The sequence below is a fragment of the Rousettus aegyptiacus genome, unplaced genomic scaffold (genome assembly GCF_014176215.1).
Source record: "Rousettus aegyptiacus isolate mRouAeg1 unplaced genomic scaffold, mRouAeg1.p scaffold_m13_p_8, whole genome shotgun sequence".
Classification (NCBI taxonomy): Eukaryota; Metazoa; Chordata; class Mammalia; order Chiroptera; family Pteropodidae; genus Rousettus; species Rousettus aegyptiacus.
The window spans coordinates 12865650-12884186 of NW_023416311.1; the positions used below are offsets into that span (position 1 = coordinate 12865650).

Genomic DNA, 18537 nt, shown 5'->3' on the forward strand with positions numbered 1-18537 from the left:
GAGAGAGAGAGAGAGAGAGAGAGAGAGAGAGAGAGAGAGAATTGGGTTTCTGGCCAACCAATTGAATATGGGAAGATGTCACATGGTCCAAATATGATGTCTAGACCTGCATTTCAGCAGGGTCTGTGAGTAGAGGGATTCTAAGAAAGGGTACTCATGAACACTGCAGGCACTCCAGAACATGTTCTTCCTATTTTTAACTCTCTCTCTCTCCTGCCCCCTAGATTATTAGTACAGGAGACAATAAAGGATAGCACTTGGCTCAAAATATTTGAGGAAGAGAAGGAGAAAAAAAACATTAGGACCAAACTCTGAACTTCGTGGTTTCCTAAATTTACTCTGCAAGTACTTGAGAAATAAATGTCAGTCCCTGGGAGCCGAGAGGAGCTGAATCCATCTGGGTTCATTCCCAGACCTGAAAGCTCCGCTGGGTGAATTTACCAACACCTTGCCGCAACTGATTTGGTGTGGGTGGCTGCATTGTACCCTGATTAAAGCATAATTAGCAAGCAGCAGGAATCTCATTCACGAGGAGAGCTCATCCTATTTCCTGTTTAACTTGCATAATTACCCACATCGCCAGACATTGAAATGAAATGGATGACAGACTCTCAGAATGACAGAGCTAGAAAGGCCCTTGGAAATTAATCTGGCTTGTTTTACAAAGAAGGAAACTTGAGGCCAAGAGAAAGAAAGACCAAGGGCTTACAAGAGCCAAGACCAAACCTGGGTGTCCTGCCTCCGAGTCCAGCCCTCTTTCTGCAGCATCGTATTGCAGGGAGGGCAGCACCGTCTGACCCAAGTGAAACCAGCCCCTTTGCAGCTTTTGGAACTCCAGGCACACCCAACAGTGTTGCCCTTACATAGTTTTTCCAGCCTGGTCCCTGGTTGTCTCCAGAGTAGAAAATGCAATTTAAGTAAAACTGTGAATGCTGCTCCCTGCAGCTGTTTGTTCCTTAGCTCTTCCTCTCCTCTGTCTTGTTTCGCCCACATTCCCGGACTGGCCCTCGACCAGGATAAAGAAGCTTGAGCAGCAGGAAGGAAGAATCAAAGGGGCCATGGAAACCTCTGCTAGGTCATTAGTGGTCCCCAGCTGCTGGTCGGATTTAGAACATGCATTTAAGTGTCAGGGTGGAAATAACCCAAATACCACAGAGATGTTTCCCTTTGTGCAATTACTGGGACTAGCCGTGCCACAGAATGGAAGGGTCATGCTCCCTGAGCTCATTTTAGCTTAGTTGTTTGAAACTTGGGTAACATTGCTTTGAGGGGAAAATGGATTTTATGATTGGTTACCAGGCTAATCTACTTAACTGAAATTATAATTGATCCCTGAGTCCCAGGACACCCAAGTAGCATCCTTAAGGTGCAGCAGGGGGGGAAGTCTGTGCCTGCAGCATCCTTTGCTTCCTCCAGTTACTCCTCTCAAGTCCTCCCAGTAGCTCTGGACCCCCAAGCTTTCCCAGATACTGCCAGGTTTTGATGGCTTCCTGCCCTCCCCTAGTCTCTCAGGAGGGCTGCTGCATTTTGGAATAATGGGTGATCTGCTAGAATTAATGCATGTAGGTTAATGACTAACATGCATGTGTGAATGACTAAGAGCTCCTCAACCAGTGGTTCTATCATGTCAGTAGGCACTAAAACCACCTGGAGAGTTTATTAAAATGCAGGCTCCCAGACCCCATTTCAGAGGTACAGATTCAGCTAGAGCTAGAATAGGGACAAGGGAATCTGTGCAACAAGCAACTCAAGTGATTCTAATGCTGGTGGTAGAGAATATCATGGAGAAACACTTGAGTAGGTGAAATGGCAGAGGTTTGTTATCCCCAGGTGATTTGCTTTCTACTGGGCATAAAGATAAAACGGAATCTAGGATACTGCAGGCTTAATAAAAGGCAAAGTCGAGCTGCTCCCTGGGTGAATTATCTCTGTGCTTCCATTTCATCTACTGGGATGTGGCATGGCTCAGTCATGAGAAAGCTCAGGCACTATAACAAGAAGAGTTCTCGTTGTAGACTTCAGAAGGATGCCATGATTCATTTGCAAGGCTTGAAAAGTTCTTGCCCATTACAGCCTCGACCTACCTGTAACAAAATGCTCCCACTCGAGGTATTCAATCCTCGCTCCTGAGAGACCAGATAACAGAGTAAGAGCACCAGCTATAGATGCCCAACATCAATCAGGCATTGGGAAATGCAGGTCAAAACCACAAAGAGACACCCTTTCACTAACTGCTAGTTGGCCATAATCAAAAATAAATAAATAAAAGGAAAATAGTAAGTGTTGGTGAGGATGTAGAGAAATTGGAACCCTATACATTGCTGCTGGGAAGGTAAAATGGTGCAGCCACTGTAGAAAACAGTTTGGTAATTCTTCAAAAACTTAAACATAGAGTTACCATAAGACGCAGAAATTCTACTCTCAGGTATGTATCCAAAGGAATTAAAAGCAGAGACTCAAACAGATACCTGTACATGAATGTTCATAGTAGCATTACTCACAGTAACCGAAAAAGTGGAAGCAACCCAAATGTTCATTGGCTGATAAATTGAGAAACGCATTCTGGTCTCTCCAGATATGGAATATTATTTGGCCATAAAAAGGAATGAAGTACATGTTACAGAATGGATGAACCTAGAAAACATTATGCTCAGTGAAAGAAACCAGAGACTAAAGGTCAATATCGCACAACTTCGTTTCTTTTAAATGTCCAGAACAGACAAAACCATAGAGACAGAAAGTAGATTTGTGGCCACCAGGGGGCAAATGGATACAGGATCTCCTTTTGGGGCGATGAAAATGTCTTGGAACTAAACAGAGGTGTTTTACACGACAATGTGACAGCACAAAATGCCATCGAATTATATATTTTAAAATGTTGATGGTTAAAAAAGAGAACAGAGAAAAATAAATATTTTTTAAATGTTCATGGTTAATTTTAAGTTATGTGAATTTTATCTGAATAAAATAACAGGCTAGAACCAAACTTCTCAGGCTGAAAGCCCAGCTCTGCCTCATGACCTTGAGCAAACTCTGGGCCTCAGTTTCCTATAAAGGGGGAAATCGCTAAAGCAAACTATAATAATAGCCACTTTCAGGGTTATTGGGAGGATTACATGAATGAATATCCCTAAAGGACTTGGGAGAGGTGTTGGCATATGGCATGATGGTAAATGGGTGTCACAATTGCCTCACACAAACCCTACCCCATTACACAGGTAAACCAAGGCCAGGAGAATTAAAGGCTTGTTCAAGTTCACACATCAAGTTCAATAGCAAAGTTAGGGTTGGCACCCAGCTCTCATGAACTCCAGGTCTCTGCCCTTCCCCTGCCAAACATCTGATTTGATCCCTGACTAGGAATCTTGACACTTCAAGGCCCCAATCTCTGGCAGCAGCAAAACTTTCTAGTGACCCAGCATGTGGTTGGCTGCCTGGACTACCTACAAAGTGGAAACAACTATTTAAAGCTTTATAGCAAATGCTGTTTTTGTTTCTTCCCAGTTGAAAGCCTTGGCCACCTTAGGGGGACTTTACCCACCAGCAGCCTGGTGGCAACTCTGACCCCGCAGAGAGCTTTTCCCTACTCTGTTCCCATGACCAGCAATGTCCTGCCTCAGTTTACCTTAGACATTAGAAAAATCATCACTATCTTATTACAGTCAGTAGGGTCACCCAGAGTCTTTCTCTTCTAGGAGGTGGGGAGAGTAGGCGCTCAGTTCTTCCCTTAGACTGCCCCCCATGTGCACTTCCCTTTTCCCTGGTAAGATCATAGGTTTTTTTTATACTTGATTCAACTCCTATGTATTCAGGAACATTATTCACATTCCCCAACATCCACCTTCCTCCCTCAAGCAGAGAGAAATAAGTATACACCCATCCATGTCTAGAGATCCTTCCTAATTCCATTGATTTCCTCAAATGGTACAACCCACGGGAGTCCTTGGAGAAACCCTGTGAGGTTTGCTGAGAATCCATCCCACTAGATGTTTAATATTGAATCACATCCTCACAAGCAGAAGATAAGAAAAATAATCCCACATGAAGTGTCTAAATCCCAGGCTCTTAGCTTCTGGACACAGAATAACCTGGCTTCCCTATGTTCTGACTTCCTTCCTCCTTCATCAGCTTTCATAGCCAGCACCAGCTTCCCCCTGGGCTGTGAAGTCTGTTCTGACAGGTATGAAATGCAATTAACTCTTCCTTTGTGGCTTACCAATATTTACACCTCCAGGCCAACAAGTCTGAAGTCCCAGGGTGGCTACCTGGAATGAGAGTCCACCAGAAGACATGGGCCAACCAAAAGGATGTTGGGGGAGGTGATCTTACAACCACATTAATACCCCTAGCAGCATTTTTTCATAGAACTTATCAGTACCTTCCCTCCTTTATCCCCAAGGTCGCTAGATTGAAGATCATGGAATCACTCATAACATGATGTTTAACACTGAGAGATGCTGGAAGTATTCCTTCAAGACCACGCAGAACAAGACTGAGTGGTGGGACAATGGTGTTCTCCACCTCTGGATCATGGCCCAGAGACAGGTACCAACAGAAACCCTAGGCTGGCTTCCAGGGCTGTTGACTCTCATTCCTAGGCAAGTAGGACAGGAGTTAGGAGCTGTGTGACTTTGGGCAAGTGACCTAACCTCTATAAGCATGTTTTACCTAAACATGTAATAGGAATCATGATGATGTGCTTATGTAATATAGTTGATGTAAAGATTAAATGAGAGATGTGTGAAAAGCAGTGGGCACAGAGGAAATACTCATTACATTTTAGCTGTTATCGATGAACAAGTCTCCATGATGGCAGAGATGGGCTTAGCCATGATTGTACCTCCAGGGCTCACTACAGGGTCTGCACTCAGCAGTTTTTTAATAAATATCTGTTTATATACTTGCCTCAGACTTCAGCTTAAAAGCCCCTAGGAATGAAGATGACCATTTAATGCATCTTCAGACCATGAAAAGCTCTGATGAGAACATCTGCTTGAAAGGATTCCAATGACCATTCATTATTGCTTTGAAAAGGCAGAAATTGGAGATGTGTGTTTAACTCCCAGCCCCAAAACCTGTTGCCAGATTTGCATTTTCTCAATGAGCTTCCATAGTTGTCATTTTAGAATAGGATCTCTTTCTTCTTCCCCGAGACATTAGCCTTTGCTCCTAAGCTATCCTGGGTACTGGCACTTCATCTCTGTGCTCCAAGCCCACTCCATGCATGTCACATTGCAAGGTGATGTAATCTAGCAGCTCAGAACCTCAGGCTGTAGACTCACACTCCTGAAGCAGGAGCTTGGCCCACTCTGCCCTTCTCCAGCTGTATGACCTTGGGTAATAACTTCCTCTCTGTGCTTGAGTTGTCCCATTTGTAAAATGAAGATTGTCAGAGTCCCTGCATCATAGGTCATTGGGAGGATTAACTGAGATATTGTCTGTAAGGTGCTTAGAACTAAATGCTCAAAAACTATCAGTCATGCTTATGAATGGAGACGGAATCATTTTAGCACTTCTTCAGCCGGTCACTACAACTCTAGGCCAGAACTATCCAGTGGAACATTCTGTGATGAGAGACATGTTCAACTGCGCACTGTCCAATATGGAAGTCACTAACTACAGGCAGTTATTGAGCCCTTGGAATACGGCTAGTGAGCCTGAGGAACTGAATTCTCATTATATTTAATTTTAATTAGTTTCAATTTAAATTTAAATACCACACACAGCTAGGAACTACCATAATGGACAATGCCATTCTAGAAAAATACAGAGGGTTAGCAATGATCCTATCCTACCTCAGCTTCATTTTTTCCCTATTAGGCCCTAGATCCCTTCCTCTCTGTCACATTTTTAAGCTTTGGGGCATAGACCATGCAAATAAATTCTGTCCTCCCACAAAAATAACACTTATAACACTTACTATGAGCCAGGCACTGATTTAAGTGCTTTACATATATTAATGTATAACAACTCTGAGGTGGGTGCTATGATTATGCCCATTTAACAGATGAGTAAACTGAGGCACAGAGCAGTGCTATAACTTCTCAAAGTCACAAAGCTAGTGTAAGGTAGAGCTGAATCTTAAACACTCTGGACTCAGCAATTCTTTAACTTTTAACTATGATATATTACCTCTGTAGCCAACACATTTAGCAATAGATTTCATAGTGAGTCTTCTAGTTGCCTAGTTGCTGGAGAGATCGGGCTAATCTTCCTTAATTCACTATTCAAAATCCAGGGCCTCTCTAGTCTCTTGCCATGTTTGTTCACTGGCAGGAGGCCTCTGGTAGCATTCTGCTTTCTTATCATTTTTCTTATTCATGGTTCTGTCTCATTTCCATTTATTTGCAGGACATTGTTTCCTTCTGCTCAATTCATAATCAGAATGTTTTTCCTCTTTGCTGAATTCATAAGTGATTGTGCAAAAAGAAGATCTGGTACAGAGCCAGGCGACTGACAACACACCACTCATTTAGCAGGTGAACGTCAAATTGGTGTATCTCATTCAGCCACTGCTGTGGGACAGGGCCAGTGGCCAGCTCCCTGAGGATCTGGCAGAAAAGCTGCTGTAATCGAAGTAAACCTGCAGCCCTAGTAAACCTGCAGCCCAGGCCTACACCCCAGGAACAGCACTCCAGCTGGCCCCATATGCCATTCAGGGACATACATCTGCATTGCTGCGAAGGACTGTAGGAGGGTGACCTGCCCCATATCCAGCTCTGGGAAAATCCATCCTTCTCTCAAGTATCTTCCAGGTAAGCTTTGTAGAAATTGATGCATTGAACCTTTTCTATGACTAAAATGTTTTTCTTCAGTGACACTAATGCTGCCAGAATCCACCAAGATACACGAGAATTGACAAGCCTTGGTGGATGATGACTAAAAGATGGGATTCCTGACTGCCTTTGTGTCCGCGATTCACAGACCACAAGCATATCCACATTCCAGTAGGACTTCACTAATAGTCAGGGTAGAAACAAAGAAGCTCCATTTAGAGCGGGCTCAAATTTTCAATGAGTACTTCCAATAACTGAACATAATCAATGTCTGAAGTATTTCTCTAAGTTCAGAAGTCCTAATTCTGTTAAAAGTAAGTAATCATGACTGTAAGACCCAGGAAAACCATAAAAACTAGAGGCATGCTTCACCTGTCTCCAGAGAAGATATAGAGTATTAAAGAGTGAGATGGCAGAGGGTGATCTGAGTGAGATCTTTATGGGTGCCAAGAGTCTACAGGACCATAGTAGGTGACTACCAGGAAGGGATTTGGGGAGAGGGTGGGAAAACAGCTATCATTCTCGTTGCAAGCCAGGTCTCCTAGCATCCAAACTTGGAAGAGCTGTGAACAAAATGGTGCCAGCATCTGCCTAGAAGAGCATTAAATAGCAAGATAATGCATCCCAATATTGGCCCAAACTGTGTCTTTATTATACATCATAAAGGCTCTAAGAATAATAATCTGACCTCCAAAAAGAGTGTGAGGGGGAAGAAAACAGAACCTTGGACAGCTAACTGCCTTCTGTTCAGTAATTCCTCCCAGGCACAGCAAAGCAATGAAAACACCCAGAAGCAACTTTGACTTCTGAATTTCAAATGCATGGAGTCCATCTCTTTCCACTCAATCATTCCCTAGAACGAGTAACTAATTTCTTTCTATAACCCACACATACTCCGAACCTGATGAACCATTCTTGGGCCTTCCTAAAATGTATGCCTTGTGAAATTAATTCTGTCACCCACAGGAACAGACAAGACAAAATGCAAAATTAAACTGAAACTTTTCCTCTAATTATTGGTTCTGAAGAGTTTGGTGGACTCTGAACAAAACTCAATAGTCAGGATTTGCCCGTAGGAAGTACCGACTCTTGTTTTAAAGAAGCAACTTAAGAGTAATAGCCACATTGATGCAACACTACACTAAGGGAGAATAATGAACCTAATAAAACTAGTGATTTTCCAATTGCTATTGCTACTGGAAACACTGATTATGCTAATTAAAGGGGTAGAATAGTAAATACCAACTCTTTTGCATCCAATTAAATGCTCAGATTACTTCTCAGAAGTATTTGTTGAAAATAGCACTTTTGATTATCATGTGTCCCAAATAAACAAAGTCAAGTGTATGAGTGTGTGTGTGCGTACACATGCTCACACACATTCTTTCAGGAGCTAATTTCATAAAGCAGCACAACTCTTAAAATTCCCATGGGACCAAGTGAGAAAAATCATAGTTTCCTAAAACTACAGCTCGAGATATCTTTAAAAGTATGTGTTGAGAACACAGCCTAAGAAAACAATTTTAAATTGAGGACATTTGAAATTTAACATGCAAACATCAAGAACTCAACTGGATATGCAAGGCTGCCGAAGTCCCTCAGAATATCAATGTCAGCTTATTCTAAATAATAAAATAGCCAGTCAAATTATGTTCTGCAAAGTGTTAGAAGTGTCATCCTTCCAGTCAATTCCATACTTTAGAGCAAAGTCAATTTATATGTAAGTTAAACAAAATATCGTCACTGAAAACAGAATTGTGTCGATTGCCAATCAGAAATGCAATAAATAAATATTAGAGGATTTGGAAGTTAAAGCAACCATAGAAATTCTATTATCAGAAAGGAAAATGTGTTACCTGTGGAGATTACAAATAAGATGCTAGAATCCAAAAGAGAAAATGTTTCTGTAACTATTTCCATAAGTTAATCAGGAGTGAGAACAGGATGGGTTTTGTACCCACAGAAGGAAATATGACTCATGCATTCATTCAACATGCATTTAATCAACAGTTAGCACTTACTGTGAGTCAAGCCTGTTCTATGTCCCAGGAAAAGTGTGGTCAACAAGATCGACATGGCCCATGACCTCCTTGAGCTTACATTCTAAAGGAGAGAAATAGATGGCAATAAGTGAACAAATTAAGATAATTTCAGATTGGGGAAAACACTTTAGAGAAAATAAAACTGATCACCTAGTAGAAAATGAATGCTGGAATGCAGAAGGGACAGTATTTCACCTATAGCTACAGATAGCAGAGCTCCTATAGCCTTGCAAAGTCTTTAGCATTAATTAAGATTTCTGTCTGAGGTCAAGTTCCTGAAAGCAGAGCCTAAGGCATGAATTTAGTGTATGTAATACATCAAAGGAGAGCTCTCAAAAGATGAGAGTGAGGAAACCTAACAGGACAGAGGGTTGCTGCTTGACATTGAGCTAAGTAAGATGTGGTCCCAGGTGGAGGCCAGCTTCAGCCTCACCCCATGGGGAACTCTGGAGCATGAATTGTACCCCGATGTTATCCCACTCGGAGGCCAGGGAGCTGGTGTTTTGTCCTCCATCAGTCAATCACTGGCCATGGTTAGCTGGATATAGAGGAGCAGTATGGAACACCTTCCAAGGTAAAGCAGGACATAGCCCCTTGGGTAATTTTCCAGAACATAGGGCAGCTGTGAGTCATTAGCAGCCACCGTCACAGAAGTGGGTATGGGCACATTAGCCAAGTAAGGAAATCTGGATAGGGAACCAATATCATTCCCTACAACTTCCAAATTGCTTTCCTATTTCTCTCTCTCTCTCAAATGTACATGGGCAGGTTTGGCATTACTTTTGATTGTAGTTTTCCACTCGTTTGTTAACCAAATAGCCACAACCCAGGGGATATTATCCCAAAATTCTTCCCAGTTATTTATTCTCCATACCAAATCAATGCAGTCATACTACCATCCCTCCCTTAGTTCTACTGAAGCCAATGAACTTTAGAGTGTTTTACAGAACATCCAAATCTCGGATGATAGAGGAAATATCACAGAATAACCCTCAAGGTGAAAGATTAGCTGAGACCAAGGAAAGTACTTGCTCCCCAAGTAAGCAGGCCATTCATTCATTGAACCAAAAATCTGTTGAGTACCTACTGTGTACCCCTTTGTGGTTAAGGACCTGCTTTACAAAAACAGAATCTGCTTAGTGAAATGTGTCCATCTTGTTAACTCATTGGTGAGCATACAGGAAATTATTTTCTTTTCCTGAAAATTTTACCAAGGTTTGCCCAAAACCACTTTTCTGCTAGGGAGCAGATCACTTGAGAATATTTTCACAACTTTGTAGTCACTTGTTGTTAAAACAGCCCCACTCCTAAAGACTCAGTTCTGCTTATGGTAAAACCTTCATCTTGTAACCAAGTCAAAGTTCTCCTCCCCCGCAACCTAAAGGAAGGAGCATGGCCTGTGGTCCACTCTCTGACACACACACACACCCTTCCCTGGTTTACCCTCTAGAGACAAGGCGATAGAAGAGATGTCAGCTCCTGCAATGACAGATTGCGGGAAGGCTGTGGCCCTTATCCTGTTGGTTGTAATTTGCTGCCCTATCTAGTTGCCCATGGCCTAACATAGAGGAGTGAAGGTCACCAGGCCCCATTGACAAGGGTCTTAGTGTCAAGCTGCAACTGCAGGCCCTGCTGGGGCCTTGCAAGACTCAGCTACATTTCATAGCCGACCCACCCAATTCCTCTAACATAAGGAATCCAATGCTCAATGCTGCGGCCATGTCTGCCAGTACTGGAGCCCAGAGTTTCATCTTCCCTCTATTGTCCCCAACCCTGGGGTCTACAGTACCCTTCAGTACCCTGCAGCAGACAAAACTGCCCTTTCTTCACCTGACCATGCTGCCTTGCCCAATGTCTCTCTCTCTCCAGGAAAAATAAAAGCTAACCTCATGAGTAAACTGAGGTGGAGAGCATTTGAGTAACATGCATCCAAGTGCTGGAGAAAGGCAATAACCAGGCAATCCAGCATCAGAGCACACTTTTAACTGCCACGTTGTTCTGCCCCTGAGTAGGTTATCAGTCCAGTGGTCGAGCAGATATCTGGAAATAAGATGGCAGTTTCTCCTTCTTACAAATACCCCCAAATTTTATAAGCTTTAGATATGGAAACCAGTAGGGCAGCTTCTCCCTTCTCCAACAGCCCCATGGGAAGTCCCAATAACAACTCATTAGCTTTGACTGGGACATGAGCTCAAGGCCAATTACAATGGCCAGAGGATGCAGTATCCTCTGTGACCAGGCTAGAGCCATATCCCGCTTTTGGAGACTGATGTGGAGCCAACACATCCCAAACCTGGCATGGAACAAGGGCAGAGAGGAGAGTCTCCAGAGAAAGTCAGGGGGCTCTGAACCAGCAGACAGGGAAGTGGGTGCTGGGCAGGCAAACATATTAACAGTCCACTACACATACTAGGGAAGAATTGTGGTGGCTTATTATAACTGGAGGCAAAGAGTGCCTACTATGTGCTGAAACATGATGTCCAACATCTTAAAGTGATCTGGCTCAAGTCTCACAAAAAATCCCATCAACTTTTTGTCATTTTACATGTAGAAACACTGAAGCATATGAAATTAACTCACTCACCATCACCAACTTAGAAAGTACCATTTTCTCTCTAGTCAAGGAACTTTTTTTTTTTTTACATTTTGCCATCTCTGAAGTTAGAGTACTTCTTCCAATCACTTAGTGTCATGGTTTAATTGGCAGCATTGTCCTTCCTATTAGTGCATAAAATAATGGCACATCTTGCAACTAACAGTATTTTAGATTTGATGAGATCTTGGCGAAGCCAGGAATGAAATCCAACCCCATCTGACTCCAAAGTCCATGTGTTTTCTCAGCCTCTCAACAAGAGCAGGGATGTAAATAAGTTGGTCTTTGCTTATTATGAGAAAGACATGAGAAATCTCTCTTATGGAATTTTCTTCTTGTGCTTCCATGGGAGGAAGATGGTGTCATTCCACTATCCCAAATGAGGTGCTTTATATAAAGGTGAAGCTATCCAGAGGTCCCTGGTGGAGTCTTATACTCCCCCAGACAGCAATGAGACAGAGTGGAGGGAGAACATCAATACTGTCGTGAGCTGGCTCACTAAGGAAGACTTTGACTGCATGACTCTGTATCATGGAGAGCCAGATAACACAGGACACCAATTTGGGTCCAAGATGAAAAACAGAAGGGTGATTATCCAGCAACTTGACAGAACCATTGGGTACCTGGTGGAAGCCATTGAGAGGCACAGCTTGACTAAGCACTTCAATGTCATCATCACATCAGACCATGGCATGACCACAGTAAAAAAAGAAGCTCAATGTCACTGAAACCCTTTTGACCAACTACATCAAGTTCAGGGACTTAGTCAAGCTTAGTATCATGGACTACAAAGGCTTTGGGATGTTCCTGCCCAAACCGGGGCAAGAGGAAGCCCTTTACCAGGCGTTGAAGAATGCAGACCCACACCTCAATGTCTACAAGAAGGAATTTCCAAAATGCTTCCATTTTGCTAAGCACAAGCAGGTCCTGTCAATCCTGATGTATGCCAACTCTAGTGATAACATCAATGGGGTGAGTTGATTCTAAAATGAATACAGTCATCTTGGATCTGGGAGCCAGCCACTAGGGAAGGGCCATTCTGAAAAATAGTAAAACATAAGTGCACACACAGTGAGTCGTAACCCATTGTTTTCTAAGTGTTCCCCACCTCCCATCCCACATCCCACTGAACCACCCCTTCCCCACATTACCATTATGCAATAACAGTGACAAGCATCCCTGACCAGGCCCAGTGCTATGCTAAAAACTTAACATGAGTTATTTTATTTTTGTCTTCCCAACAACCCTAAAGATAGATGCTCTTATCTCCCCTATTTTAACAAGAAAAAATCAGAGCTAGAGAGAAGTGATTTGAGATTAGAAGTAGAAAACTGAGGTCTGAACCCAAGCTTGCATGCTTGATTATTATGCACAGATCACCAGAAGATTCACACACACACACACACACACACACACACACACACACACACGCATGCAAACCAAAAAAAAAAAGAAAAAGAAAACCTGCTGGTTCCCCTTCACACATATCAAAAAAAAAAAAAAAGCAATCCTGTTCACACAAAAACTTATATACAAATGCTCATAACAGTATGATGTGTAATAACCAAAAAGCAGAAACCACCCAAATTCTCATCAACTGACAGATAAATAAATATGGTAGGTATATCGGTACAGTGGAATATTATGTAGCCATTAAAAGAAATGAACTGATACCTGCTACAATTTGAATGAATCTCAAGAACATTATACCCAGTGAAAGAAGTTAGATCCAAAGGACCACATATCATATGATCCCATCTAAATGAAATGTCTAGAATAGGCAAATCTATAGATACAGAACATAGATTGGTGGTTGTCTAAGACTGAGGGTGGGGAGGAGTTGGGGGCAAATGGGGTGTGACTGCTGAAAGCTACAGGGTTTCTTTTGGGGACGATGGAAATGTTCTAAAATTGATTGTGGTGATAGTTGTACAACTCTGATTATACTAAAAATTACTGAATTGAACACTTAAAATGGGTAAATTGAATAGTATATGAATTAATATTTCAACCAAGCTGTCATTAAAAAAACAAGTCTAAAGAAGAAAATACCAAAGTTAATGCTAATTGTGAGACATAAATGAAGTACTGTGGTTTTTGTTAACTACCAAACTATAATTCATGGCAGAACAAAGATGAAGGGGATGCTTAAACATCACATGACAGAAGACCATCCCAGATATAGCTTGAAGAACCCCTGTCTGAGGCTATGGACAGGAACCGAACATTATAATTCTGCTTGCAATCTATATACTCTCAGCTTACAAGTCCAGAGTATAAGAAGTATGGGAAAACTCATGAAGCTACTGTCTAATGTTGATCGAAACGATCACAGTAAATGCAATGATTTATATTTTGTAATCCCTCGATTGGCCCAGAACACTGAGGATGTGTGCCCAAAACTAAGTGCTCACTAAGGAAAGATTCCACAGTCAGTGGCCTCTTTGTAAACCTGATTCATGATGTAACAGGTTGAGAGCGATGTGAAGGCATTGAATGAGAATCACATTTCCAACATAACCAACCAGATAGTTTGAGGGGATAGGAGGCTGTGATCAGTTTAATCTTCCAGCAAACTAACGATGAGACAGAAAATCCTTCGGGTCTCAGTGAATCTCACTACTGAGTACATGCCTCAGATTCCCATTTGCCTGCCTGCCTGCCTTGGGGTGCAAAGTATTCTTCTCCAGGGATTAAGGAGCTTGCAAACCACATAAGGCCATCACTTGGGAACTTGGTCTTAATGAGCTGCCCCATGGCTTTGAAGGCCATTGGACTAGTTTCTTTAGCCAGGCCAAATATGAGACCAACTTTGCAAAATACAGAGCATCACTCTTCTTTCATGCTAGAATACCTGTTGGTCCTCAGAAAAAATAAAGTGCTATGAATGGTGTTACTTAGTCATTTGAAAAAGGGCACAGACAAAAACCTACCTGGCACACATACACACACACACACACACACACACACACACCCCATGAAAAATATATTGGCTCCAGAACCAGAAAGTCCAAGTTCAGATACCTGCTCCAACACTTGCTACTACATGAATTAGGACAGGTTCCTCAGTTTTCATATCCACAAAATGGAGATGATGATAACAGTGTTCTCGCTGGGCTGTTATAAGGGTAAAAGGAGTTAGCATCTATTTATAAAGTATTCAGAACAATTCACAGTATGTAATAAGTGCTTGATGTTTGAGCTTATTGCTATTGCGTATTGTTATTACAATCTTCTTGCTGTTTCTAATGGGTATGCTTTCTTTATTTCCTCTTAAAGATCTTTCATCCCTTGCTTTTCTCTCTGCTACCCCAGAGAGCAGTGTCTTTTCTGGTCATTTAAATTTTCAAAGATTTCATAGATCAAACAAGCATTATATTAACCAAGGGGTGGTTTTCTACAGAGTGAAATCTAAAGTGGCTTTTGTTATTATTATTTTTCAGTAAATTATAACATATTTTAACAAAGGAGATCATGGCTTTGATAATGTCCACATGGACACAAAGACCATAGTCAGAGCTTTCAGCCCAGATTTCAAGAAAAATCACCTGGCTGAGTCTTTTGACAGCATCCACATCTACCTGCTCATGTGTAAGCTCCTGAGGGTTACCCCCGAACCCCACAACAACTCCCTGGCAGTCACCCAGGAAATGCTTGGGGACTCTTATGACCAGCAGCCAGGTAAGGTACAAAAGCAACCACCAGGAAATTGGTGGTGTGGTCTGTTCTGTCATGAGATACAGAAGATTCATAATGGAGTCTCCCTGGTGGGGGAGGTGGAATCAAGCAGAATATTCCTGTTTCCCAGCAACTTCAGCGCCCCCAGCACAAGATATCAGCAGCTCTAAAGACAGCAGGAAGTAGGGAAACCCTAGAAGTGCTGGTGACATTTCATATAGTGCCTTAGGGGCAAAGGGAAGGCTCTCCATAAAGGAAGTCAGACAATAATCCTTCTGATCCTCAGAAGTTTTGTGCAGTCTGCCCCTAGATGTCCCTTGTAGATAAGGAAAATCAGCCTTCCTTCAGCAACTCTATGCATTCTGGTGCCTAGAAAAAAAAGCTGCTCACAGGGAAATAACAAAGCCTTACCAACTCACTCATTGCGGGCAGGGGGTGGGGGCAGGGGTTCCCATAAATGAGGTTGCTAATTATTAAGATTTCAAAATCTTAAATCTGGGTGATATAAAGAAAGAAAGAGATCATCTCTGGGAATTCCATCGTTTGCAAACACTGGCCAGCTTTTCTTTTGCCAGGAGAGACATCGGTAATACCCAAAGATTTCTTCACATGCTAGAGCAAACACACTCAATTAAAGTTAAGTACAAAGAAGCTTCCTGCACTCTTTTCCCTTCTTCCAAGCCACTGCTCACAATCTTCTTGTGAACTTAAAAGAAGCAGGCCATTTTGCAGAAAACTAAGAATAACCAATTCACCAGATTATATTTTTTTAAGTTTTAAAGTTTTATAACAACTAATGGACCCTACTCCTGTCCCATAGCACATCAGGAGCCTGGGGTAAGGTGTGTTTGACTGTCAGTTACTGATTGATAAGCTGGACATCCTACTAACTGATTTTCATGGAATTGGCTTTTAGCAAATTGGTCATTTGGCAGATGGGTCATTTGGCAAATAGGTCGTTTAGTAAATCGGCTTTCAACGACTTGCCCTTCGAGATTTCTCTACAGTGAGCACTTTCTTGGGTTAAATGTACATTTCATTTCCATAATTAATATTCACTAGCGCCTGGATGGGAAACTTGCCAGGGACCCAGAGCAGCTGGAACAGCCTCTTAATAATCGGACAATTTTTTTAAACAGAGGCAGGGATGCAGAGGTCATCTGCTCTCCAAAAAACAGTGATAGGTCTCGGGATTGTCATAGTTCTTGCCATTCTGTTTGTCACTAGTGTGACATACACAGCCACTCATCAAAAAAAAAGAAATGAGTGACTTTGGGTCTCCTATGGTTAATCGGTGCACATTGTAATAATCCATTTCAACAACTTTCTGCATGCTGAGGGGGGATCCAGCACTTTGAGAACCCAGCAACCAGACCCAGCTTCACAGGCTTGCAAACTGGAAAGTTGCAAACACAGGGCCCATACCTCAGAAGAGCCCGCAGCTTGGCTTAATAATCTTCTGTAACGGTCTTGAAATTCTTGATTTTTTAACAAGAGCCCTGCATTTTCATTTTGCGCTGGACCCCCAAAATTATGTTCTGGTTGTATTAGTTTTCTAAGGCTGCCATGACAAAGTACCACAAACTAGGTGGCTTAAAAACAACAGAAATACATTGTCTCACAGACTGGAGTCTGGAAGTCCAAAATCAAGAAGTCAGTAGGGCCATGGTCCCTCTGAAACCTGTAGAGGAGGATCCTTCCTTGCATCTTCTAGCTTCTGGAGGTTGCCAGAGATCCCTGGAGTTCTTTCTCCAACCTCTGCTTCCACTGTCACACAGCCGTCTTCTCCCTGTGTCTCTGTTTTCACGTGGTCATCTAAGGATACTAGTCATTCCTAGGTACCAAAGATAATGGTTTTCAACATATATTTTTGAGGGACATAATCCAACCCATAATATTGGTCCTGCCACCAACCAAAGCATTATATGAGCCCGGTGTACCCCTCTCTACATCGCAATAGTTAATCATTAGACTGGGCCTCCTGTGTTCCTTATTACCCCCAATCCTGACTATTCTTCTACTTTAATATAGCACGGGGACCTCCTAAACACTATGAACTAAGGAAAGTTGGAACTTTATTTAACTTTAACTCCATTATCAAGCCCACATTTAATGTAATCTATATTTGAACTATAAAATTTTCCTGTAAGTTGAAAATATGATTTATAAAGGCCTCTGCACCCTAAAGCAACGTTTTAGAGAGAAATCATTGGTCTTTTCTTACAGAAACCATTAGCCATAGGAGAGATACAAGAAAAATTTTTAATATACTGACTAAATTGCTATGCCCACACCATAATTTCTAAAAAGCAACCATTCTATACAGTTAAAATACATTACGTTATTATTATTATTATTATTATTATTAGCCTCAAATCCAGAAGTTGGCCCTTTAATATAGCATTTACACATACATATCACCTCTTGCCACTGAACCACTGAGACATGTCCTAATGCTTCTCTCCATATCAATACCACCTAGAATTTTTACTCGGTGTGTTAAACAGTAGTCCTACTCTTCATTTCCACCTGAACACACTACTACTGTGAGGTCCGTGGGACATTAAAAACCCCTTCAGATTCATATCTGAGATGTATGACCTTATAACCATTGTTCCTCCTGAGAGCCCACACATAAAGATAAAGGTTTCTCCTGTGTACGGATCAATGCTGTAGCCTACTCAGAGTTCTTCCCCAACCTGCTGCCCATCTAAGTTATCGGGAAAGGCTGGTTTATTAATATCTTAGTATAATATCATATGGCGTTACTACAGCATTGACTGTACATGCCCTTTTGCTCCTCGGAGGAAAGGTAATTAATAGGTATTATGTGTTTATAGAACAAGCCTTGTATCTATGTGTTTAACTGACCCACCCCCATTGCATTTCACTGTCTACTGCAGGCAGAGAGCTGATCAAAACAGCAAAAGTGAACTAATATGCTGGATCCAGCTCTAAAGCATCATTCCTTTAGGACCAAAACACAAACTAAAGACTCATTGTCCTATCACAGGTGACTCTATCTCGGGACTCTGTGACTAAGGATTTATGCAATATCTCAGACCCGGAAACCATTGACTCTATGTAAAAACACAGTGGTAACCACAGAACACCTTCTTTATTTAAATCAACAGTGTCAAGGGAATACAAAATGGACAATTTTTGTGTCAGATCCTGCACTCACTTGGTTGTGGAAGATATGAGAGAATAAATGCATTCAACTAGAATTAATTTTCCTCTCTTGTTCTCAGCTGAGCAGGGCTCCAGTGTTTCTCATCAAAAAGGGGTAATAAGATTTCATCTGTCCTCTCATCTACCTTCTGCAAGTATATTTAACAAATTAACTCTCAAGACACTTCTCAATGTAGTTTTATGAGAGACTTGTGAAGGTAACCATTTTAGACTTTGAATACAGTTCGAACTCCAGAGGCAGCACTGGTGGGTTGTG

At 41.9% G+C, this 18537-nt stretch overlaps 1 protein-coding gene across 1 annotated transcript; it reads left to right on the forward strand.

Moving 5' to 3' along the window:
* Nucleotides 1–4383: 4383 nt before the first annotated feature.
* On the forward strand, nt 4384–18047 carry LOC118606687 (ectonucleotide pyrophosphatase/phosphodiesterase family member 7-like). Its single transcript, XM_036225884.1, is given in 6 exon segments — nt 4384–4545; nt 11759–12115; nt 12117–12383; nt 14855–15092; nt 16229–16355; nt 17999–18047. Coding segments are annotated over 6 exon segments (1149 nt in total). The 5' UTR covers nt 4384–4434.
* Nucleotides 18048–18537: the final 490 nt, after the last annotated feature.